Below are 26,073 nucleotides of genomic sequence, written 5' to 3' on the forward strand. Positions count from 1 at the left end.
TGGGTTTCTCCCCTGATCATTTCCTCCCAGGTGTGTCAATCACTCCTCCTTTCCCCACCCTGACCCCTGCCAAGCACTGTCTGTCACTTCTGGAATTCCAGAAGGGCATTGAGTGATTGGGCAGATTCAAAAGATGTCCTCTACCCCTTGGGACTTTGGACCATCCAGGTGTCCTTTGTCCCCTGAGACCTCCTCTCCCGTTTCTGGTTGTTGGGCTCCCTTACCCCTTCCCTCCTCCCCTCCCCCAGGTAAAAGAGACAGCAACTGTGTCAAGCACATTTCTCTCCCTCTCAGTATTTTTCATAGATGTGCACAGAGAGAAATGAAAGAGAAAACAATTTCTATTTCTGCTCCTTGTTTTTTCCTCTGTGGAATGTGTTTGGAGAATTGTTTACCTGGAGTGAGTGCTTGATTGGATTCTGGTGAGGATCATTTGAGCCTGATGGGCAATCCAATCCAATCCAATCCAATCCAATCCAATCCAATCCAATCCAGTACACATGTGTCTGGACTCTCGAGAGAGGGTCACAAGTTGTGTTAGAGTTAGGAAAAGGAGTATGTAGTTTTAGTATCTTCCTTTTTATATAGTATTGTTATAAATGAAAATTTATTCATCGAAATTAAAAATAAAAATAATTTTATTAGCGGTCAAATTCTATCTAGCTAGCCATGGAAAAAACCCAAAACAACACAGTGCCGAGCCCAGGTATCGACCCTGGGTGTGCAACAAGGAGTTAGCCTCAGGAGAGGTTTTTCCCCTATGCCCACACACCTCCATCCTGGTACAAGCAGATTTTATGGGGAAAATTCTGCCTGAGGCCAAGATTTCAGCAATCAGTCTTTTCTTCCATTCAGAGTCCATAGGTTAATAAGATTTTCTTTTTTAGTGATGAGGAAGAACAATTCAGTGTCCAGAGTTGTTGAATCCCTTGATGAAATTTACAGGAGCGCTGCATTCACATGTATGTGCCTGAGGATTTCCATGACATCCATCCCGGGTCATTCAGGCGATGATCAGCACCTGGGGTCCCGTATCTCTCCAGACATGGCTCATCTCCTGGCCGAGCTGCACCTTCTTACTTGTAAATCAGTTTCCAATATACACCCTGTCTCGCCTGCGAGGGTGGAGGGGGGGATAATACAAACGAGCATAATCTAACAAGCATCCAATATTACACATTTCATTCAAGGAATGGCGCAAATCATGTTTACTACACATAACAGTATATTAATGTATATTAGCCACAGTTATAATAAAGAAATCAGTCAGCCTTCTGAATTGAGTCAGACATTGTCATTTCTTCCCATTGGGTTCACCTGCATTTACAATAAGCAACCATGCAGTCGGGGAGTTCTGTTGGAGCAGTTGCTGGATTCAGAGTCCCGCAGGCCAGAATAAAAGCTCTGGATTAAAACCCTCCATCAGAACTGACTCTTTTCCTTCATTTTCACTTCAAAAGCTTCTCCAGCAGATAGAATCCTGAGGGAGCGGACCCTCTATGAGAGGAAGCTCCATCCCGCCGCCACCAGAGCTCTGGCATGCCTGGATTTGTCTCCTTGTGCCCAGCTGAAACATCCAGCTAGCCAAAAGTGTCTCTGGGGTGAGAGACCACGGTTGCCGCTATTTGGATCAGCCGAAGGGGCCAGACAAGCCAAGGCATGTCCCATCCTCATTATTGGCAATACCAATAGGTCCCAGTGTGCCACTGGCAGCTGGGGCCTCAGCCACCTCCTCTCTCCACAGCAGCGCCTGTGCAGCCTCACAAGATTGGACAAAATCTTCACTTGCAGAGACCTGTACCTGCCATCAGCCATCCCCAAGCCAGGTTCCAAGATCTCGTCCACAGCTGCATTATCAGCTTGTGTCTGGGGCATGGTGACACCGCCCAGAACAGGACCCTCTGTCCCCGAAGGTGCTGGCCCTGGTGTCTGGCCAGGACTGAAGGGAGGCCCCTCCTGCCAGGGAAGGGCTTGAGCAACATCTTTGGGCTTCAGCTCAGGTGGTGCTACCACCAGCACTGGCGGAGCTGCTAGTCTGGGCACAGCCAGGGGTGGGCAGGCAGCGGCTGGGCAGGGGCTCCTGGGACACCATGTTTTGGCTTTGCTTTTCATTTTAGAAATTACAAATTTTTAGAAAGAAAACCCCAAAAATTTCTTCAATTTTTCCATAGTACTTTAAGAATTTTCAAAGTAGTTTTAAAATTTAGAAAAACTTAGAACATTTTTACACTTCTAGAGTAAAAATTAGAATTACATTTAATTGGTCATATTTACTCTGGGAAGAACTGAGACAACCCATGGCACCTAGTCTACTGGAGAGGCTCTCTTCCCACTGCAGATTTGTACCTAGCCACAACAACTAATGTAAAACCTTTTCCCTGATGTTTTCCAGGATTTCTGACAAGCTCGCCTCTTAATCTTCAGAGGCAAACTTTGAGCACAGTGGAAATCTCCTGCTGTGCAGGTAGGTCTTCTCTTTTTATCTTGGTTTAGGGCAAATTTGGGAGATGACCTCCAAAGGGGTTCCCGAGAAAACAGCAGCCCTGCCCCCAGCTAGTTTGGGAAAAAGATTTTTTTTTATAAAAGTGGAAAAAACCTCTATATTTAACAGGCAAAGCACTCACCATCAGGAAAAAAAAAAAAAAAAAAAAAAAAAGAACATTATTAAACAATAAAACCTCTCGCCACATAGAAGAAATTACAAACTCAGAAAGTCCCCTCTGTTGGCTGTGGCTCTGCAAACTCATTCTGTTATCAGTCCCTCTGGCCCTGGAAATGCCGCAGCCCAGGCCCAGCCTGGTGGGCCACAGGTGTGAGCTGCTGGGGCTCTTCTGGGTGTTCAGTCCAGAGCAGGTTGAAACAGTTCCATGAAAAAAGAAAAATCACAGTCCAGAGTGTTAGAGGAAAATGCCGCGGGAGACAAGACTCATGATATCATGATCATCAAGTCTCAGTTTATTGTAACAGATTACATAGTTTATATATGTTCGTTAATTAGCTCATACATATTGCAAAAGCCAAGCTCATGATTGGTTGCTATGTGACTTGTACTATTATCTTAAAAGTATCGTTATGATCGATACATGCCTGTCCGGCTGGCCTTGCAGTTAGAACAGCTTAGTACCCCCTTTGTTCTTCTCTATCTACTTCTACATACTAAGCAATTTCAATATCCTGCTTTCTGCACATCATCTATTCTTCAGGGCCATGCGAACTTTGCAGCAGTCACGTAGCCCTCCCTATTTGGATTAACTTTACAGTATCATGTCCCTTGTCGTTCAACCATTCCTCTGTCAGGCTCTCTTCATCTCCCCCGTTTTCCTTTTGGACAAGAAGGTGTGCATTCAGCATTTTCTGCAAAAGCTGCTGCATCAAGCCTTGTAAGCAAGTAAACACACAGGGCAAGACAAGCAAAAGTATCACAATTATGCTTAGAACTATTATGCCATATTTGATGATGTCCCTCAACCATGGTCCAATCCCCAATCCTTTCAGCCAGCCTTCCAAGCCCAATCCGTCCTCCACCTTCAACTGTTGAGTTAGCTCGGTCAATTTTCGTATTTGCTTATGGATGGATGTAGAGTGGTCAGATAAGTTCATACAGCACATTCCTTCAAATTCCTCACAACCATGACCTTGGGCTAGCAATAGGAAATCTATAGCCGCCCTATTCTGCAGTGTGGCATGTCTTACTGAGTCTACATCCAAAAGCATGTCACTTAAGGCCTTCGATGTAGCATTTGTCTGTTTAGCTAGCCAGCACCCCAGCTTGTTGAGTTGAGCTAATGCTCCTGCTGAGGCAACACCAGGCGCTAGGAAAGAGGCAGCAATAATCGCCTCAGGGGACCAAAATCTAACATTATCTTGACAGTTACTGGCAAAGTTATGTACACTGCGTCGCAATCTGCTGCCATGATAACGCCGAGCCATGTCTAATATCATTGATGTGTTGGGTGTCAGCAATGACAATCTTCCTAACGAACAAGGGCCTCCCTTTATTCTGGAAGGTATGCCAGCCCAAGCTCTGTCACCACAAATAAAGAATATTCCTCGGGGCAAAGAAAGCGGATTATTTGTTGACTTTGAAACCTTTTTGGCCGTGTACTGACACCAGATACTACTGTTTCTGTAAATTGGCAAAGTGGAATTAACGACAATTGCAGACTCATTGATTCCCTGTTGCTTGCTTGTCCAGTTAAAGTACAAACAGCAATCCATGCCAACTGCCCCCAGTAGCTCTAGCTCCTGGGGTTCTGCCGGGGCGATCGGTAAGTAGGGCACCCACCTGTCCCAATTATCTACAGTAGTATTCAAATTTAAATTATCGCAAGTTGGAACACGTGTAGGACATGGCCATGTATCCAATGGTAGACCGACTAGGCAGGTGGAGAACGGATTGCCTGGGGAAGATAAAGCAAGACAGATGGACTCTTGCCCTGTTAGATTTGCCATTGTGACCCATACATTTGTTTTAGGTTGAGGTGGGACGTATGCCTGCACACTTAGCAGCACGGCTGCGATGACGAAACCTCCTACACTGCGTGTCCCATTCGTCTGGGTCAACTTGCCACTGAATGGGGATGCCAATACCATTCTGACAACAGGAATCTATAATCCCTGTCCTTTTAACACCTAGAATTTTCTCTACTAAGTGCTGTACCCTCCAAGCTAGCCTTCTTAATTCCAGGTCTTCTCTATTTTCTATTAATCTCAGGCTCTCCCTGATAGGCTGACCTGTTAATCGTGTTAAAGCGCGCTGTGGTGAGTCAAAGCTCCACTGGCGCTGACAGGTAAGACACCAGAATGCAGAGGTAAGGTGGTGCTGATGAATCCACCAACGATGAGAGCACCCTCCACAATATATTTTTACCCAAGATTGGTGGTCATAACTATTGCAAGTCAAGCAAGCAAGCGGACAACAGCGGTCAAAGTCTCTAGCTAACTGAGGCAAGAGGCAGTCTTCAACTTCTCTCTCCGAGTCAAACAGGAATTTAATCTGAAACTCTTCTTCTAATTCATACAGGATCCTGGAGATCGTCCTCTGTAGGCGCTGCCTCCTTCTCTGCTCCGGGCTGGTCATTGGTGGGCCGCACCCACTTAGCTGGGACCCACACAGTACCTGTTGGTGTAGAAACACAGAGATAGCCCCTGCCCCAGTATAATACTTTGGCTGGACCTTGCCAAATCCCTGTTTTTGGATCTCTATACCTGACTACCATTTGCGGAGGGGTAGGGGCTTTAGAGGCAAAGTGAGTAATTGCTGCGGGTAACCCCCCATCTCCAAAAATACATAAGTGATTAAGCACAAACAGGCATTTCAATAACCTATCCTGCACGCTGACTGTATCAATGTATTTTTCCAGATATTGTTTAAGAGTTCCATTGGCTCTCTCTACTATTGCCTGTCCAGTAGGGGAGTTTGCAATCCCTGTAACGTGTGTGATGTTCCATGTTTGCATAAAGCGGGCAACACGTTTACTGCAATAAGCAGGGCCATTATCAGTCTTGATCTTCTGAGGCACTCCCATGACTGCGATACAGCTGCTGAGATGTCGCTCCACATGAAGGGCCCGTTCTCCAGTCTGAGCAGTAGCCCATATATAATGGCTGTAAGTATCAATAGTCACATGGACGTACTTCAAACGACCAAAACTAGGTACATGGGTGACATCCATCTGCCAAAGTTCATTAGCTTGCAGGCCTCGCGGATTTACTCCTATTCCCAGGCCCACTCCTCTGTTGTGATGGCTACATATGGGGCAAGCCTTAACAATAGCTCTGGCTTCTTGTAGTGGAATACGGAACTCCTGTGATAGGCCTTTGGCATTCTGATGAAAGATAGCATGGTTCTCTCGGGCCATTGTTTGCCGTGGAAGTACTACATGATGAGCAATTGACACTGACACTAATTTGTCGGCTCTGGCATTGCCTGCTCCCAGTCCTTCATTCCATTTGTGGCTGCGGACATGTATGATAGAATATGCCTCCCTTCTGTTCCTTAAGGCGCGCTTTAATTGAAGAAAGAGCTCGTAAAGACGCTGATTTTGGACCTCCTTGATGGCGGCATCTTCAATCCTTGATGCCACTCCTACGACATAGAGTGAGTCAGAAACAACGTTCAGCGGCCCCAACAAGTGAGACACTGCCCAAATAACTGCCCTTAACTCCAATGTCTGTAAGTTGTCCTGAAATGTTGCTTCCAGTATCTGGTAATGCCATTGTTGTTCTGTCTTCCAGACCACAGCCGCTCTGCGTGATTTGCGGCCTGCGTCTGTGAAAGCTGTAATGGCATTTGAGATAGGCTTCTCCTTTCTGAGGGGTTTCTGTATCCATGTCCATTTTCCTACCCATTGTAATTGTTTGGGTGTAAGGGGTCCTGTACTAACAGTAGCTGCAGATGAGAGCAATGCTTCGGCAAGGGGTGCAGAGTTTAGAAGGTACCAGTCCAAAGTGGGTTTTTCCATGGGTATATTGATTTTTACTGGTTCTGAACCACTTATCTCTAAAATACGAGTACGTCCCTTCTTGATAAGTGTTGCCAGGCTGTCGACCTTGGAGGTTACTGTTCTTTTTTGCTGTAATGGGGGTGAGATCCATTCTAGCACCACTGTCTCCCCCGTTTTCTTTTCATGCTGGGTGACAGCCCCTAATAGGTGGTCCTCAGTGTTCCAAATGGTCAAATGTAAAGGAAGATCAGGATCAAGACGTCTCACAAAACCAGTAGAGATGCAGTGTGTAATGTCGTGTAAAGCACGACGTTGATCTGACGTCAGGCGAACTGGAGTGCAGGGATCGGTTCCTTTGAGGAGTGGGCGCAGTTTGTCTAAAAGGATATTAGGAATTCCAGTAACTGGCTTGAGCCATTGTAGGTCGCCCAAAAGCCTTTGCGCTTCATGCAAGGTGTTGACTGATGACTGGATAGATAGCTTCTGTGGTGTAACTCGCTGTTGAGTGATCGTCCATCCCAAGTATTTCCATGGAGCAGAAAATTGAATTTTGTTGGGTGCAATGACAAGAGAAGACTTCTCTAAGGTATGCAGGATATCATGGATTTGAGAGTCTAAAAAGGGGGTTGCTTGTGCGAACAGAATGTCATCCATGTAGTGATAGATGATGGTATCGGGCATGCGTTGTCGCAGTGGCTGAAGTGCTGCATCCACATATAGCTGACAAATTGTGGGCGAATTACGCATTCCTTGTGGCAAAACCGTCCATTCAAATCTCCTGGCTGGCTCGCCATGATTGAGGGCAGGGAGAGTAAAGGCAAACCTTTTAGTATCTGCAGGGTGCAGAGCAATAGTAAAGAAGCAGTCTTTCAAATCTATAACTAAGATGGGCCATTCTTGTGGTAACATAGCAGGATTCGGCATCCCAGGTTGCAGTGCTCCCATAGGTTCCATCTGATCATTTACTGCTCTGAGATCATGCAAGAGCCGGTAATTGCCCGACTTTTTCTTGATAACAAAGATCGGAGTGTTCCAAGGGCTTGTGGATGGTCTAAGATGTCCCTGCTTGTATTGTTCATCAACCAACAAATGTGCCTGCTCCAGACTTTCCCGTTTCAAAGGCCATTGCTTAACTACCACAGGCTCGTTAGTAGTCCATGTAAGTGGTAGCGGGAAGATCCAAGCAATGGCCGTCACTGAAAAGAATGATCGTTGGTAAGGACGAGGCCCAGCTGGGCCAGAACATCACGGCCAATCAAGCATTGAACAGCGGGTGGTAAGGTTGTTATAGAGAGCGCTGCAGACGCCTGTCTCCCTTCAATTTCAACAGTCAGCACTGGGGTGCGGCTTGCGAGTGTCATTCCGCCGATGCCGCTCACCGTGGTTGCTGTGGGCTGGGTGGGCCAAGACGCAGGCCAATGACCTGGGTCAATAATGCTGGTATCTGCGCCCGTATCCAGAAGTCCTTTAAGCACAATGCTGTGTCCCTGATGGATCAAGCGACAGGATTTCCTGGGGCGGGTGTTGAGATCCAAGGTAAGCAATGCGAGACCTCCTGTTGAGCCAAATCCCTCTGGAGTCCTGGGGACTTGGGATATAGGTTCCAATCCTTTGGTCATTTGTGGCAGTGGGATTAACTGAGCAATCCTTTGACCTTTTGGTACTGTCACGGGGGGATATGGCGTATGAGCAATGATCACGATTTCGCCGCAGCAGTCGGCATCGATGATCCCTGGTTCCACAAAGAGGCCTAAAATAGAGGCTGAAGAGCGGCCAATAATGAGTCCTCCCATAGCTTGTCCGTGTATTCGCAAGGGGCCATGGATTCCAGTTGGAATTTTATGTGGTCTTGAAGTTAGGAGATCAGTGTCTACTGCGGCTGCCAAGTCCAGGCCGAGGCTCCCGCAGGTGGCAGGCTGGAATTGCTGAGTGGCTTCATTTCTGCAGCTGCTATTTGTGTCCCGGCGCGGCCGCTGATCGCGCTGCTCCTGAAGTTTCCCTGCTTCCTTTTGCATGCGTTAGAGTTGTGGGTGTTTGATTGGCATCTGCCACACCAGACTCCTGTTGCTCCGCATTCCCTTCGAGTGTGACCTAAGCTTCCACAGCGGTAGCATTTTACACGTGCCCCTCCGGTAGTATTAGAATGGGGGCGGCCAGCCATAGCCTGAAGGGGAGCAAGGGCTGCTAAAACCTGATTTTGAGAAGCTAAAACCTGATTTTGAGAGCTTGCCTGTTCTTTTAATCCCTGTCCTATCTCTTGCAAAGCATTAACCAATAGTGCCTGAGTTCCAACTGGTACTGAAGCAGCCTTTTCTAACAATGCTTGGACAGTCCAATCCCCAGGGATAGAAGTAATCAAATTTCTAGTTGTGGGATTGCTATTCTGGAGTATGCACTGCTTAAGTAGGGCATCCTGCATATGATCAGCCACCCCTGCTTTGGACAACGCCTCCATTATTTTATCTACGAATGTGCCAAGAGGCTCCTCCCTGCCTTGTTTAATCCCCATATACATTGGAATTCCACCCGGGGTCTTGACTTTGTCTATGGCTCTTCTTGCCACCACTGTTGCTTCTCTTAATTTGTCAGGTCCTAGTGCTGCCTGTTGTTCTAAGCGTACATGATTACCCTGTCCCATGAGCTCGGCTACAGTAAGCCCTGCCAAAGGATCCCCCTGAGCCCTTGGTAAATTGGCACTTCTCTCCGCTTCCTCTCTCCAGCGTGCCTCAAAAAGTAAGCGTTGATGCGGCGTGAAGATCAATTTGGCCATTCCCCTAACATCGGAAGGCAATAAAGTGTGAGCATTAAAAATAAAATCAAGCATTTGCCTGGCAGGCTCACTGGCGATACCATAGCTCCCCACAGTGGCGCGCAGCTGTGTCAACAGTTTCCAGTCCATGCTCTGGACCTGCGCAGTGTACCCCCCGTCGCCATTCGGCGAAAATATCACCGGAAACGCAAGGGTTTCCTGTGCTGCCGTGAAGAGCTCAGCGTCCCCCGTCTGCATGCCCTCCTGTGCAATAGCAGCCCATAACTCACGTCTTCCCTTAGCCATGGCCTCCACGAGGTCAGAATCTGCCCTAGGGACAGGCGCCTGGCCGGGAGACGGCGGATGCCGCGAGGAGGGTGCCACGGTAACGTTTTGAATTGCCGGAGGGGGACGCGACGGTGGGGGTAAAGGGGGAGCTGATGGCAGCACCTCAATGCCACGAGTATCTGTGGGCGGTGCAGGCATTTCAGGAGCAGAGATGGGGACAGGGAAATTTGTAAGGACCGGAGGGTTAGGCTCACTAGAAGAAAGCGAGGGTTCATATTCCTTATTTTTTTCCCGGGCTGTCCGTATCCCTTCCACCGCCTTCTTTTCTGCCTGACACATTAGCAATTCACTATGAACTACCCGCCAAAGCTTACCCATCTTCTTACCCGTTTTATCCTCATCTAACACTAACTCCACCAACTTATCCCCATATTTCCTCCATTCGGAAAGTTCATGAACACTATGGGGGTTAACGAAAAAGCCGTAAGACTCAGCATGATGCAATAGCGAAGGGAGATCCTTATCTAAGTCAATCCCCCTAATCTGCCTTTTTCTAAGAGAAGCACTAAATAAATCATATGCTGCTTGCCTTTCCATGGTTAAGTCGGTACCGTTGCTGGCTCCTTCAGGCTTCGGCAGCACGTATCGGCTGAGCCCGCTTCTACGGTCACTCAGGGCGCGGAGCAGAGCGTTTCGCCTCTTCTCTTTATTTTCGCCGTCCTTCCAGCCGCAGGACCCGCACTCCAACGCAGCACCTCTCTCGCCTTAGGCTCGGATCAGGTCCCTGCTTTCGGGCGCCAGTTGTTAGAGGAAAATGCCGCGGGAGACAAGACTCATGATATCATGATCATCAAGTCTCAGTTTATTGTAACAGATTACATAGTTTATATATGTTCGTTAATTAGCTCATACATATTGCAAAAGCCAAGCTCATGATTGGTTGCTATGTGACTTGTACTATTATCTTAAAAGTATCGTTATGATCGATACATGCCTGTCCGGCTGGCCTTGCAGTTAGAACAGCTTAGTACCCCCTTTGTTCTTCTCTATCTACTTCTACATACCAAGCAGTTTCAATATCCTGCTTTCTGCACATCATCTATTCTTCAGGGCCATGCGAACTTTGCAGCAGTCACGTAGCCCTTCCTATTTGGATTAACTTTACAGTATCATGTCCCTTGTCGTTCAACCATTCCTCTGTCAGGCTCTCTTCACAGAGAAATTCCCTTCCTCAGCTAGCTAAATACTAACTAAAAAGCAAAGGAGAGCTCTATCCTGCTGTCTTGTCTGTCTGCAGACAGCAGAGTCCAGGAGAAGGATGTGGGGGAGCAAGTGCAGTTTCTGACAATAAACTCTGCGCTTCTTCTTGCCTCCCCCTTCACTCTTGGAACCAGTTTTAAAGGTGCAAAACTTATTTCTGGGCTGAACTGACAAATGGGGATATAAGCATCATAAAGGCACCCAGGGACAGTGTCCCAGCTGCAACTGGGGCCTCAGCTACCTCCTCTCTCAGCAACTGCTCCTCTGAATGGGGCAAAGAATTCCAAGAACGGCCAAACATCTCAGTCAGGGACACATCTGCCCTCATTTCCCATCTCCATGCCCATGCCTGATGTCCCTGTCACAGCTGCATTACCAGCTTGTTGCTCTGCAGATGCTGCCTCCACCCAAACAAAACCCTGTGTCCCTGAAGGTTTTTCTGAGCAATGGCCCTTGGATGAAGCAAAACATTTACAGTCAGGGCAGTCCATTTGTACAGAAGGGGGTACACTCTGGGGGTACAGCTAAGAGCATGAGGTCACAGCGGGCTCTGGGTCACAGCAGGCTCTGAGGTCACAGCAGGCTCTGGGTCACAGCAGGCTGAGGTCACAGCGGGCTCTGAGGTCACAGAGGTCCCAGAGCCCCGTGGCTGCACAGCACCACAAGGCCCGAGCAGGCAGTCCTGGAGCACAACTGCTGCGGCAGCAGCGGCGGTGGCAGCAGCGGTGCTGACATTGGGACAGCGGCCTCAGGAGAGTGGTGGCAGCGAGAGAGGCGGGACTGGCACAGGGCAAGGCACCATGGCCCTTGCTCTGCGCCTCCTCCTCCTGCTGCTCCTGGCCGTGGCCCTGCCTGCCAGGGCTGCCCAGGCTGCTCCGCTAAAAGCGGGGGGAATAGGTGAGCCGGCACCTGGCTCTCCTTTCCCGGGACAGCGCTCCCTGCTCCCCGGGAAACACTGGGGATGGTTTTCCCGTGGGCTTTCGGGAGGGTTTCCTCTGTAGGAGGGAGAGACCCCCCGTGGGCCTTGGGCAGCCCCATTTTCCTCTCCAGGGATGTTACACAGGACAGGGAAAGAGGGTGGAGAGTGACCAGGAGCCAGCCCAGAGCTCCCCAGGCCCCTGTGCATCTTTGGCCTTGCCCATTGCCACCTGGCTTCCACAGCCTTATTGATCCCCTTGCAGTGCCCAGTTCCCGGAGGCAAAAGGGGATCCCAGCACAATGGAAATGGGTCTGGTCTCTGCTTCCCTCTAGATTTGGATCGCGACTTGAATGATTTGCAAGTGCTGGTGAATGACACGTTAAAGATCTTGGAAAATGCTGAAGGCAAGTTCTGCATTTCCCTTTTTCCTGACAGCATAATCAGTATCAAGGTGGCAAGAACTCACACATGCCATTTTTGTTGAAAGTTGAAGAATGCTGAAAACTTTTCCCTGCTCCGCTTCTGGAGCCCTGAGTGATCCCACAGGATCACTGTCAGTGGGAGGAAGGAGCATTTAGCTGTCCATCTTCCTCCCATGTGCAATGCCAGTGTGTCCTTCCGTGTGCTCTGCGCAGCCACAGAGAAGAGCAGAGAGGGAAGGGGCAGAGCCCAGGGCTGGGCCCTGGGGCTGAGCCTTGGTGCAGCCTGAGGATCTCCTACATTGCCACAGGAGATGTTTTGTCCTGCCTTTCTTTGCAGCTGAACCTGTTGGTGAAGGTGGTGCAGCTTCCCCACCCATACGCATTACTGAGCCTCTGGGAGATGCTGAGGGTAGGTCAAGGCCTTTCCTGCTGTGAGAGCTGCCAGCTCAGAGCCCAAAGCTCGGCCAGAGGGGCATCGCTGCAGGTGCCAGGACAGAATCACGCACGTGTGTGCCCTCGCCCTGGGCCATCCCCTCACTGCTCCTGCGGCTCAGTGCTGCCTGTGCAGATCTGCAGAGATGGCAGAAGCTTCTGTGGCTGTTGAGTTACAGGTGTGGCTGCCGGGAGGACTTTCCCGGGTCCTTTGCTGATTACTACCCACAAGCTCAGCTCCCATCGCAGGGGTGAGTAGTGTGTCCCTGCTGATCCCGCAGGCTGGGCACTGGTTTTGTGGGATCCATTCCTGGGAAATGGCATTGTTTTGCTCTAAGGTCCTCCGACAGGAAAGAACAAAGCTACAGGACGCAAGAAACCCCTTGAGCCATCCGAAAACATGAGGCAAATGCTGAAGGAAATTCTGCAGGCAGGACAAGGTGGGTGAATCTCCTCAGCCTTCCCCTGGGACTCAGCAGCCGGGGGCTTTCCCTGCACATCTGGACAGGCCGTGCCCGGCACAGCAGGAAGGGATCCATGGCAGCCTTGCTGCCCCACTGCTGCTCTCATGCCCTGCAGGGCTGTTTCCCAGCCTGGCCTGGCTGCAGCTTCTCCCCAGCCTCTGCAGGAAGGCATTTGGCACCAGCTGACAGGGAGCCCAAATTCCACCACAGCTCATGCCCACCCTGAGATCCTCTGCAATTTTCCAGTCTCAAGGCAGATTAGGAGAGGTGGCGGTTTGGAGGAGGGAGTGGGTCGTAGCCTACCCAAAAATTTTATGGGGATTTCCTGATCCTTAACCATGCTTTCCTTTGACAAGCATTGCCTCCTGAAGGTGCCACCTCCACTATGTGGAACAACCCTGCCTGTGTCTTTTCTTTTCTCCAGAAGTGGATGTAGAAGCTGGTCTGAAGGCCGCATTTCCCAGAGGAAGCAGTGGCTCATTGGCAGCCTCTGCTGCAGGAAGGGAGGCAATGCCAGGCACAGTCACAGGAGGTAATTGCTGTGCCTCTGGGCCTGAGCCCTGCTGAGGCTTGAGCTGCCCTCTCTGCTGCTTGGCAGTGCAGACACAGCCCGGACAGGGCCGGCACAGCCCAGAGGAATTGTTATGCTCAGGGCACTCGGGTACTGAGCAGTCCTGCTGGGGTCCCTCCGTGGGAGACACGTCCCGAGACCTGGGAGCGACTGCACAGGGTGCCCATGGTGGGGAAGGGGCAGAGGGGGAGGGCAAGGCTCCAGGGTGTCCTGAAAAAGCTCTGCTATCTCCTGTTGTGACAGGGGAGCTGTTCCAGCAGAAGGACGATGGGCAGTTGGTAGGACAGGAGGGAGGGAGGGAGGGAGTTAGGAAGGGATATTTGCAGCACTGCCTGCTGCAGTTTTCCCCAGGGATTAAAGAGAGTTTCCTCTGTGCAAGTGAAAGAATCCCCATGGGTCCCGTGCTGCTCCATTTCCTCTCCAGGGATGTTGCACAGGGCCTGCAAAGTGGGATGGGGATTGACTGGAGCCAGCCCAGAGCTCCCCAGGCCCCTGTGCAACATCGGCCTTGTTCTTTCACATCAGGCTCCCATGACCTTCCCCAACCCCCTGAGGCAGAAGGGGATCCCAGCACACCATGGAAATGGTTCTGATCTTTGCTCCCTTCTAGATTGGGAACAGACCATGGATTATCTGGAAGGCCTGCTGGATTACGGCTTGAGACTCTTGGGAAATGCCGGAGGTAAATTCTTGATGTACCTTTTCTGACAGAATAGGCAGCAACAAGGTGGCAAAAGCTCATACATTTGCCCTTTCCCTTAAGACCATCTCAATTTAGATGGATTTAGGAAAATCAGCCTGCTCCCTTCTCAAACCCTGAGTGATCCCACAGGATCACTGTCAGTGGGAGGAAGGAGCATTTAGCTGTCAGTTTTCTTCCTGTGTGCAATGCCAGTGTGTCCTTCCGTGTGCTCTGTGCAGCCACAGAGAAGAGCAGAGAGGGAAGGGGCCGAGCCCAGGGCTGTGTCCCAGGGCTGAGCCTTGGGTGCAGCCTGAGGATCTCCTAAATTGCCATGGGACCTGTTCTGTCCTGCCTTTCTTTGCAGATAACCCTGCTAGCAAAAGTGATCTGGCTTCCCAACCTACGTTCAGGATTGAGCCTCCAGGAGATGCTGAGGGTAGGTCAAGGCCTTTCCCTCTGTGAGAGCTGCCAGCTCAGAACCCAGAGCTCGGCCAGGGGGGCATCGCTGCAGGTGCCAGGACAGAATCACGCACGTGTGTGCCCTTGCCCTGGGCCATCCCCTCACTGCTCCTGTGGCTCAGTGCTGCCCGTGCGGATCTGCAGAGATGGCAGAAGCTTCTGTGGCTGTTGAGTTACAGGTGTGGCTGAAGGGAGGACTTTCCCAGCTCCTTTGGTGGATGTTGCTCACAAGCCCAGCTCCTATCGCAGGGGTGAGTAGTGTCTCCCTGCTGATCCCACAGGCTGAGCATGGGTTTTGTGGGATCCCTTCCTGGGAAATGGCATTGTTTTGCTCTAAGGTCCTCCAACAGGAAAGAACAAAGCTACAGGACGCAAGAAACACCTTGAGCCATCCAAAAACATGCAGCAAATGCTGAAGGAAATTCTGCAGGCAGGACAAGGTGGGTGAATCTCCTCAGCCTTCCCCTGGGACTCAGCAGCCGGGGGCTTTCCCTGCACATCTGGACAGGCTGTGGTCGGCACAGGGGGAAGGGATCCATGGCAGCCTCGCTGCCCCACTGCTGCTCTCATGCCCTGCAGGGCTGTTTCCCAGCCTGGCCTGGCTGCAGCTTCTCCCCAGCCTCTGCAGGAAGGCATTTGGCACCAGCTGACAGGGACCCCCAATTTCACCACGGGCCATACACACCCTGATGCCCCCTGCAATTTCCCAGTCCCCAGAAGATCAGGAGGGATGGTGGTTTGGAAAAGACAGAGCCCTGTCACAGCCCCAAGAGCCTGGGCCTTTTCCTGATCCTTATCCATGTCTTTGACAAGGATTGCCTCCGGAAGTTTCCAGCCCCTTGATGTGTAATGGTTCCATCTGATTCACCTGTGCCTCTTCCTTCCTTAAGGGATGGACAGAGACGCTCTATGGAAGGCAGCATTTCCTGAAGGAAGGAAGGCGATGCCAGGCACGGGCACAGGCACAGGAGGTGATTGCTGTGCCGGGCTCAGCCGGGCTCAGCCCTCGGCGGGGCTGTGTGGCAGCAGCTCTTCCCCCAGGCCCTGCCCTTGCACGGCCCAGCAGCAGCCAAAGCTGGAGGCGCCTGGGCTTCCGGGCCTCTGGAGCTCGTTGGCAGCCCCAGGGAATTGGGACTCTGCACCAACGTCCCTCCCACTGCAGCTGCTCCCGCAGCCGCCCTGAGTGCCCAGAGGCCCCAGGCACAGGAGCAGCCCCGAGCAGGAGCCCTGCTGCGAGCCCGGGGCCAGAGCCAGCCCTGGCTCCCGGCTGGGCAGGGGTGCCTGAGGGGCAAACATGTCCAGAGAGGCTGCAGTGGAGCTGTGGGCAGTCCATGGCTGTCCAAAGCACTCTTCTGAGGGTTCTGCTGCTGCCCAGTGCTTTCCTTGGCCTCTTCATTGCTGGGCCTTGTCCTGGGGGGCCGCTGGGGCTGCAGCCAGTGCTGGCTCCCCCTGAGGCTGCCTGGCCAAGAGCAGCCCCAGGGGCACAGGGCAGAGGCACAGCAAGGTGGGCAGGAGAAAGAGCGGGGACGAGATGGCCCCTGAAAGGCAGAGGCGCTCTGGGGCCCGCTCCTGGCCAGGGAGCTGCCCAGAGCCGTCCCCTGCTCGCCGGGGCCTCGAGGGGCAGCTGTGCAGCTGGGCCAAGGTGTGCCAGCCGCTCCAGCCGTGCTGGGGAGCCCTGCCAGCTCTGGGCCCTGCTGTGCAAGAGGGTCCCTGTGTGCCACCGGCAGCTGGGGCCTCAGCCACTGCTCTCTCCAAAGCAGCACCTCTGCAGCTTCACAAGACCAGACGAAGACTTCAGTCACGGTGACCTGCGCCTGTTATCAGCCATCCCCAAGCCAGTTTGCAACATTTCTTCCACAGCTGCAATACCCACTTACTGATGGGGACATGCTGCCACCACCCATAACAGAACCCTCTGTCCCCAAAGGTGCTGGCCCTGGTGTCCAGCCAGGACAGGAGGTGCAGCCCTCCTGCCAGTGTATGCTCTGACTCCAGCAGCATCTTTGGGCTTCAGCTCTGGCCCCTGGGTGCTACCACCAGCACTGGCGGAGGTCCTTGTCTGGGCACAGCCAGTGCTGGGCAGGCAGCAGCTGGGCTTCGGGCTCCTGAGACCAGCAGCTACTGTGCTTAGTTTTCATTTTGCAAGATTTAGGATTATTTTTCATAGAAAACTCTTCAAATATGTTTTCCCTTTTCCCACAGCAGTTCTATATTTTTCAAAGTAGTTTTTGAATTCAGAAATTTTAGAATATTTTTACACTTCTAGAATAAAAATTAAAATATCATTTAATTGGTAATCTATTCTCTACTAAGAACTAAGACACCCTATGATTCACAGCCTGCTTCAGAGGCTCTTTTTCCACTGGCGACTTGTGCCTAATCACAAGAACTAACCTAAAACCTTTTCCCTGATGTTTTCTGGGATTCCTGACAAGATCACCTCTCAGTCTTCAGTAGCAAAATTTGAGCACAGCAGGAATCTCTACAAGTCACCATCTTTGTTTGCTTCTGCACAAAGTGCCTCAGTCATAGAGCAGGGGCTTTGCTCAGCTTCCATCCGCCCCGCTCCCCCCAAGCCTGTCCTGAGCCCTCTCCTGCAGCTGCTGCTCTGCCATGGAGCTGCTGTAAAACACAACAGCTCTGCCACACCCGCTCAGCAGGACTGGAGAAGCTTTATGGCCTTGCTTACATTAGGCTGGTGGCTTCTCTAAACACAAGCTGAGCTTTTGAACGCTATGTCTCACCTGGCACAGGAACTGATGCTGCCTTTCTCATAGAGGCTAAACTCCCATGGGCTTTAAAGGTTTCTGGCCAGCATAAGGCTTGGAAAACCATGTAATGCAGCCATATAGTATTGAAAATGTCCGAGTCTATGTATCCAAGTAGCTTGTTTAAATGCTGGAGCCCTCCAGAGAATCCCTCCAGGGAATATCTGTCTCTCCCCCACCTCTGCCTCCATGACTGCCAAACTGCACCTTTGAGAGTTCTTTTCTCCAGAAGCTGAATGGCACCATTTTATTTGGGGGAGGAAAAAAAAAGGAAATGTTCTATGATACTATCATCATCATCATCACAATGAACTGCAAATTAGTTCAATGTCATCAACGACTCAGACTGTGGACTTACTTCTCAGAGTGCAGCACTGGCTTTACTATCCCTTGAATCTGCAGATGTGCTACAGTCTTTAAAATCCGTTTCATGCTTACCTAATTTGGAGTGAAGCACAGCTCTGTGAGAGCTTTAGGGATTGGGCCTACCCTGGCACTCTCGTGTGTCTGGAGTAACCTGCCCAAGGCATCTGCCACCTGAAGAGCAAAGCAGGGTATGGAAAAGCACAGGCTGCAGAGCAGCTCGAACTGCAGGGAGCCCATTCCTGTCAGGAGTAACACGATGTCATGGTTTGACACTGGCACAATGCCAGCGCCCCCATGAAAATGTAACCTATCAATTGAATGCTGTGAAACGTGATTGAGAACAGAGCAAAGCAGGCCAAACTTAATAACAAGGGGAAAACTTTATTACACTACTACTACTACTATAAAAGGAAAAAAAAGGGAGGAAAAAAAACACACACAAAATTTGAAATGAAAACCTTTCAAAACATTCCTCCTCCCACCACCCACCTCCAACAAATTCAAAACATTCCTCCTCCCACCACCCACCTCCAACAAACCACAGCGAGACACGATTGGACCCTTAATCAAGTCTTCACCCTTCAAGAAAATCAATACTGAGTCCATTGGGGGAGAGGGGAGTCCCCCTATAGCACCATAGACCCCCAGGAAACACAGCTGCCACCTCTTGTGTTTCCATGTCACACATGGCACCACCCAAACACATGGAGCCAGTGTGACACTCTCCTCTCCATGTCACAGTGCTCTCACCACCGTGCATGGACAGAGACTGCTTATAGGGCCCCTTTAAGGATGCTTTGCCAAGGACCAACAGGAACAACAGTCCAGTGTCTCATTTTGGGACTACAGTCCCCCCCCATTTTCCCCTGAGGCTGGGGGTCCAAGAACAGAGATCACCTTCTCTTCTTCTCTGAAGACGGAGGGCATCCTCACACCCTCCTCTGCTTTCCTCTGTTCGTCCTTGAACTGGTAGTTGCTGGTGGAGTTTCTTGGCTCACCATTGCATCCCCCTAAAATGCAGTCTCTCTTGGAGGAAGGATTGTTCAGTCTATGGCTGACAAAAAGACTCAAGCCAACTGCTACTCCATCATCTCCCCCCAACCTTCTTTCCCTAACAACTGAGGTCCCTGGCTGTCTCTCTTTTTCTTCAAATTGAGGAGGAGCAGTATTTCACAAAGCCTTCATTTCACAGGAAAGGGTTAAAATTCCCAGACTCCCCGGACGGCTAAAATCTCCAGCTCAGGACGCTGTGCTGTCTCCCATGCTGGGCATCTTCCCCCCCCTCCTCCTTCTCCTCTACCAGCAAACTCCCGGGTGTCTGCAGGCTCTCTATGTCTTTTTCTCTAGGGTGGGCGGGGGGAACAAAGACATCTCAGACGTTCTCCACCCTTTCGTCCGCAGGAACTGGCCCAGCTCAATTACAGACTCTTCAACCCCTGGCCTACCTCTGCAGGCCACATGGCTTCCCCTTCCCCACCCAGCTCATGGCTGGGCAGGAGAGGTGTGCCCTCTCCAATGAGCGGAACCAAAGAGAGCGAGTTCTCCTGGGAGTTCTGCTTTTAACCCCTCTGTGTTCTCAGAGGCATGTCCACCTTCAATTGGTCACCCCAAGTGTCAGTATCCAAACCTGACCCCTGACTGGACTGAACTCTTCCTTCCACCCCTTATCTCCATACTGTCAACATCATGTAAAAACTTCATCAAGTAAAAACTTCCATCTTTCACTTACTCATACACATTTCCTTCCATCTCACTTACTCAAACCTTCAACACTTACACATTTCCTTCTGTCTCATGTCTGTGTGTTTTCATGTACAGACACTGGCAGTAACATCCAGCAAACAGTGATATTTGCACATGAGTCTCACCCCACAATCTGATCTCCCTGAGGTACACATCGTGTTGCTCCATCTCTCTGCATTATCCACCATGTACAACCTGGTCCCTGAGCAAAGACAATCCCACGAATGAGTTTGTCTGTACTTGAGGCAGAATTGATCCACACTGTTTTACCTAACAAACCTCTGACATGTGCCACTGGGACTTTACCTCCATCTAATATATTCAGGGACTCAAACTGGGCAGGACCTGCTCGATTGGTGGAACCTTGGCTGTTAACTAACCAGGTGGCCATTTCTAAATGTTGCTCCCAATTTTTGAAAGATCCCCCACCCAATACTTTTAAGGTGGTTTTTAACAGTCCATTGTGCCTCTCCACTTTGCCTGCAGCTGGTGCATGGTTTGGTATGTGGTACACCCACTCAATGCCATGTTCCCTAGCCCAGGTGTTGATAAGGCTGTTCTTGAAATGAGTCCCATGGTCTGACTCAATCCTCTCAGGGGTACCATGCCTCCAAAGGACCTGCTTTTCAAGGCCCAGGATGGTGCTATGGGCTGTAGCATGAGACACAGGGTAGCTTTCCAACCATCCAGTGGTGGCTTCTACCATGGTCAGCACGTAGCGCTTGCCTTGGCATGTCTGGGGCAGTGTGATGTAGTCAATCTGCCAGGCCTCCCCATAACTGTACTTGGACCCCCACCCACCATACCAGAGGGGCTTCACTCGCTTGGCCTGTTTGATGGCAGCACATGTCTTACAGTCATGGATCACCTGAGAAACTCTGTCCATGGTTAGAGCCACCCCTTGGTCTTGCCCCCTTATAGGTGTCATCTCTGCCCTGACGGCCTGAGGCATCACGGGCCCATCATGCTAGGAACAACTCCCACTTGTGTTCCCAATCGAGGTCTATCTTTGATACCCCTATCTTTGCAGTCTGATCTACCTGCTGATTGTTTTGCTGCTCTTCATTAGCTCTGCTTCTGGGGACATGGGCATCTACATGGCGAACCTTCACAGGTAGCTTCTCTACCCAGGTAGCGATATCTTTCCACTCTTCTGCAGCCCAAATAGGTTTTCCTCTGTGCTGACGGTTAGCCTCTTTCCACCTCTCCAGCCACCCCCACATAGCATTAGCTACTATCCATGAATCAGTGTAGAGGTAGAGCTTTGGCCATTTCTCCTTTTCTGCAATGTCTAGGGCCAGTTGGACGGCTTTGAGTTCAGCAAGCTGGCTTGATCCACCTTCCTGTTCAGTGGCCTCTGCAACCCATTGTGTGGGACTCCAAACAGCTGCTTTCTACTTCTGATTCATCCCTACGATGTGACAAGAACCGTCAGTGAATAGAGCCTAATGTGGTTCCTCTGCTGGCAGTTGGTTGTATGGTGGAGCTTCTTCAGCCCGTGTCACTGATACTTCGTCTTCATCTGTGACACCAAAACTTTCACCTTTGGGCCAATTTGTAATTAATTCCAAAATCCTGGAGCGATTCAGTTTACCAATATGGGCACGCTGCATAATGAGAGCAATCCACTTGCTCCGTGGAGCTCTGGTGGCATGGTGGGTGGAGGGAACCTTTGCTTTGAACATCCAGCCCAGTACTGGTAGTCGGGGTGCCAGGAGAAGTTGTGCTTCTGTACCAATCACCTCTGAGGCAGCCTGGACTCCCTCGTAAGCGGTCAAGATTTCCTTCTCTGTTGGGGTGTAGTTGGCTTCAGACCCTCTGCAGCTCCAACTCCAAAGTCCCAGTGGTTGACCTCGAGTCTCATCAGGCACCTTCTGTCAAAGGCTCCAGGACAGACCATGGTTCCTGGCTGCAGAGTAGAGCACATTCTTCACATCTGGTCCTGTCCTGACTGGGCCAAGAGCTACTGCATGAGCAATTTCCTGCTTGATCTGGGTGAAGGCTTTCTGCTGTACAGGCCCCAGTGGAAATTGTTTTTCTTGTGGGTGACCAGGTAAAGAGGGCTCACAATCCGGCTGTACTTGGCAATGTGCATTCTCCAAAAACCTGTAGCATCTAGGAAAGCTTGTGTTTCCTTCTTGCTGGTCAGTGGAGCCATCACATTGATCTTGTTGATGACCTCTGTGGGAATGTGACGCCATCCGTCTTGCAACTTTACTCCCAGGAATTGGATCTCTTGGGCAGGTCCTTTGACTTAGCTCTTCTTGATGGCAAAGCTGGCTTCCAGCAGAATCTGGATGATCCTCTCTCCTTTCTCAAATACTTCCATTGCCGTGTTGCCCCACACAATGATGCCATCGATGTACTGCTGGTGCTCTGGAGCTTCACCCTTTTCGAGTGAAGCCTGGATCAGCCCATGGCAGATGGTGGGGCTGTGCTTCCACCCTGGGGTGGTCAGTTCCAGGTGCACTGCACACCTCTCCAGGTGAAAGCAAACTGAGGACTGCATTCTGCTGCCAGAGGAATGGAGAAAAACACTTTGGCAATGTCAGCCGTGGCGTACTACTTTGCTGCCTTGGACTCCAGCTCGTGCTGGAGTTCCAGCATGTCTAGCACAGCAGCGCTCAGCAGTGGAGTCACTTCATTCAAGTCCACAGTCAATCTCCATTCTCTGTCAGACAAGTGGGGCTCGCACAGGCCAAGTGGGGCTGTTGAAGGGTGAGTGGGCCTTACTGACCACCCCTTGGCTCTCCAGCTCACGGATCATTCTGTGGATGGGGATCAAAGCACCTTGATTTGTCTGATACTGCCGGTTGTGTATTGTCAAAGTGGCAGTTGGCACGCGTTGCTCTTCCACCCTCAGGAGTCCTACTGCAGATGGGTTCTCTGACAGTCCAGGCAAGGTGTTCTACTGCTTAATGTCCTCTGCCTCTGCAGCAGCTATGCCAAAAGCCCGCCTGAGTCCCTTTGGGTCTCTGTAACAGCCCTTCCGAAGGAAGTCTATGCCCAGAACACACGGGGCCTCTGGGCTGGTCACAATGGATGTTTCTGCTGCTCCTTCCCAGTCAGGCTCACCTCGGCTCCCACCAGGGTCAATTGCTGCGATTCCCCTATCACCCCGGCAATGGAAACAGGTTCTTCCCCCACATGTCCCGATGGCATTGGGGTACACTGTATACGAGTATCAGCTAAGACTTTATATTTCTGTGGCTCTGATGTGCCAGGCCATCAGATCCACACCATCCAGAAGACCCAGTTTCCAGTGCCTCTTCCTGGCTAGAGGCAGGGCCCCTCTAACCCTGGTTATTATTTCTTTCCTGGCCGTACATGGTAGAGGTACCTTCAAGGGGATCTGACAGATCATACCTGGGAGCTTGGTCATGGGAGGCTGAGGCTACCTTCACTTTACTGGAATTCCCTTGGTTCGTGTTTCCCTCCCTGAGTGGATGTGCCCATGCTGCCAGGACAGAAGTGGGTTTCCCATCCCACCTTCCTATGTCTTCCCCATGGTCACACAGAAAGAATCACAGGCCAGCTCATGGGCTGTACCCTCTCTCTCTAGCTGGGGGATGTTGGGCTCTAACTTCGGGGCCTGTGACTTGCATGGGGGCTGCACTGATCTTCCTCACTGTCCTGGTTCAGGGAAAATTTTGGAAAGAAGCCCCAAATGGGTTCCGCTAGGAAACAGATTCAATCAGCCCCACCCTACAACTGCTTCGGGAAAAAATACCCCTTTGGTGGAAAATGGAAAAAAGTCATTATTAAGGTAGAAAACCTAAAGAATATTAAACAATAAAACTTCTTGCTGCTCCGAAAGAGAGATAAACTCAGAAAGTCCCCTGCCTGGGCTGCCCAAAAGGTTGGGGCATCCCCTGAGGGTACCCTTCACTTATCAGGAGGGTGCTTTTCTAGTCTCTCTCTTACCCAAAGCTGGGCTCTCCCCCAAAGGCTGGGGTATCCCATGAGGGCTGAGAGAGTAGAAAAGACAAGAATAGGGCAGAAATTTTCCATCAAACTATGACACATTTATAAGAATAGGGGAGAATCTAATATTTTGCAAGAAGTTCCTTGCCCCGCTCCCGCCCCGGTTCCCTTTGTCTCAGCCCCGGCTAGCTCTTGTGGGGCGAGGGCGGGCGATGGAGGCACCCTCCGCCGCTCCCAGCTGGGGTTTGGAGAGTGCCTTTGTGGGTTCCGGGCAGCGCTAGCAAGCCTCGCGGTGGTAAATGAAGAGCGGATCCTGCTGGGGGCTAAGTCCGAGTTTATTGTAGCCCAACGGGGCCAAATATCCTAGAACGGTGCCAGCCAACAGGAACAAGCACAAGGTGCTTGCACTGGCTTATAAACTGTAAGGGAGGGGTATCCAACGACCAATGGGGATAGGGATAGGGGGTGGCTCCGGGATGGGGGGATATGGTGGGGTCCAATGGGGGAAGGATATGGGGGGAGTCCCAGGTCCTCACCCAATCACCCGATGCCCTGAGTAGAAGCTTCTGGATGGATGGGAAGGGGCACCGAGTGATAGACAAGGCACCCGGGGGGGGTAAAATGCCTCTTTCAGGGTGATGGATAGATACTGGGAAGGCGGGAAGGGAGGACAAGGCAGGAAAACTGGGGATAAACCAAGTTGCACACGGGGGTACAAAGGAATAAGCCAATACATAATACAGGGATAATAAAACATATACATAACGCAACTCCACATCTCCTCCTGTTTTTGTTTAAAAAGAAAGAAAGGTGAAGAGGATAAAGTAAGTCTTTAAACGGGGGCTGCACAGTTTCTGGGCTCATCTTGAAACTAGATGTTGTTTTCTTCAGGAAGTTCTTCTTGGAACCCTTCCTTGTTCAAGGGTTCCAGTTCATCACTACGCTAAAGCCTGTAATAAACACAATGAGTCCCAGCAGCAGCAAAAGTCCTGTTTTTTTAGAAAGCAACTGAAATTAATAGTTGAGGTAGGGGAGGTCTAACTCAAAGGGGAACAGAGAATCCCAGGAGCCAGAGAGGGAAGAGGGGGGATCAGGTGAGGGGGACCTTTTCCGCCGTTGGAGGGCGGCGTACCCAACTTGAGGACTGTCCGGTTTTCTCTTCTGGGTCTTAGGGACATATGGTCTGATGAATTTGGAAGGGACCCATCTCAGGCCTGAGGGCGTGGATACGCAAGCGTACCCCCATCCCCAGGTGACAAGTCATAGGGTCCTTCCTGCTGCCAGGTCTCAGGGTTTTTAATGAGAACTGGTGGCTTTTCCCTGACCTTGCTCTGCTCGTAGGAATTAAAGTGCCTCGTGATGGGGGGTTTAAGGCACTCGAAGGAACAGTTTAAGAAATTGATGGTAAAAAGGGCCCGCGCCAACTGAACCTGGGGGGACTCATTTTCAGCTGACGACTGTTGTTGTTTAAGCATCCTTTTGATGCTTTGATGAGTCCTCTCTACCACGGCTTGACCTGTTGGGGAATAGGCGATGCCAGTTTTATGTTCTATTCCCCATTGCTGCAGGAAGCCTGCGAATTCCTTGGACGTGTACCCGGGGGCATTGTCTGTTTTTATCTGTTTTGGGACGCCCAGCATGGAGAAGGCTTGTATCAGGTGTTTTTCTACTTCCTTGGCCTTCTCCCCTGTGTGGGCAGAGGCGAAAACTGCTCCAGAGAAGGTGTCCACGGAGACATGGACGTACTTCATCCTCCCGAAGGAGGGGATATGAGTAACGTCTATCTGCCACACCTCACAGGACTTCAGACCCCTAGGATTAGACCCTGAGCTCACCGATGGTAGAGGGAGCGACTTACAGGACAGGCATGTGGCCACAATGGCCTTGGCCTGGTCCCGGGTTAGATGGAACTGCCGGACCAGACCAGGCGCATTTTGGTGGTAAAGCTGGTGGCTGATCTTTGCTTGCTGGAACTTGTCCGGGAGCGGCGCCAGCTGTGCGGGGGCGGCAGCGAGGGAATCGGCACGCCGATTGCCCTCCGCCAAGAACCCCGGCAGGTCGGTGTGTGACCTGATATGCATCACATAAAACGGTTGCTCTCAGTGGGAGACTAGCCTTATCAGCTTAGAGAGCAACCTGTGAAGGGCATCGTTGGAGACACCTTGCAGGATTGCATCCTGTGCTCTAGACACTACACCTGCTACATAGGCCGAATCGGTTACTAAATTAAAAGGTTCAGAGAACTGCTCGAAAGCTCTAACGACTGCGGCCAACTCAGCTACTTGAGGGGATCTTTCCACCTCAACAACATCTGTCTCCCACTGGTGAGTTTGAGGATCTTTCCAAGTCACTACTGACTTGTGGGACCCTCCGGACGCGTCTGTAAAAACTGTTAGAGCTTTTAAGGGTTTTTTACTCTGAATTTGTTTTGTTGACAGAGTGAATTGGATTTCCGAATTGAAAATTTTGTGGGCCGGTCTCAAAACAGAAATTTTTCCGGTGTAGCTGTCCAGTGCAAACTGCAATGATTCATTCTCTTGCAGCAGGTGTTCCAACATTGCCTTTGTGAATTGGCCCGAT

General features: G+C 50.9%; 2 protein-coding genes across 2 annotated transcripts; both read right to left on the minus strand.

Annotated features, from left to right (window-relative positions):
* Positions 1-1,966: 1,966 nt before the first annotated feature.
* LOC146764175 (syncytin-2-like) lies at positions 1,967-4,593 on the minus strand. Its single transcript, XM_085565535.1, has one exon. The coding sequence runs from the start codon at positions 4,591-4,593 to the stop codon at positions 3,226-3,228; it is 1,368 nt and encodes a 455-aa protein (XP_085421661.1). The 3' UTR covers positions 1,967-3,225.
* Positions 4,594-8,153: 3,560 nt separating this feature from the next.
* LOC146764176 (endogenous retrovirus group K member 5 Gag polyprotein-like) lies at positions 8,154-11,243 on the minus strand. Its single transcript, XM_085565522.1, has one exon. It carries the CDS (start codon positions 10,078-10,080, stop codon positions 8,317-8,319), a length of 1,764 nt encoding a protein of 587 aa, XP_085421648.1. The 5' UTR covers positions 10,081-11,243; the 3' UTR covers positions 8,154-8,316.
* Positions 11,244-26,073: the final 14,830 nt, after the last annotated feature.

Source organism: Lonchura striata, chromosome 36, assembly GCF_050655825.1.
Source record: "Lonchura striata isolate lonStrDom1 chromosome 36, ASM5065582v1, whole genome shotgun sequence".
Taxonomy (NCBI): Eukaryota; Metazoa; Chordata; class Aves; order Passeriformes; family Estrildidae; genus Lonchura; species Lonchura striata.

What these genes read in the sequence shown, in the direction of transcription:
- LOC146764175 (XM_085565535.1), bottom strand. Translation starts at nt 4,593, where the DNA reads ATGGTATTGGCATCCCCATTCAGTGGCAAGTTGACCCAGACGAATGGG.
- LOC146764176 (XM_085565522.1), bottom strand. Translation starts at nt 10,080, where the DNA reads ATGGAAAGGCAAGCAGCATATGATTTATTTAGTGCTTCTCTTAGAAAA.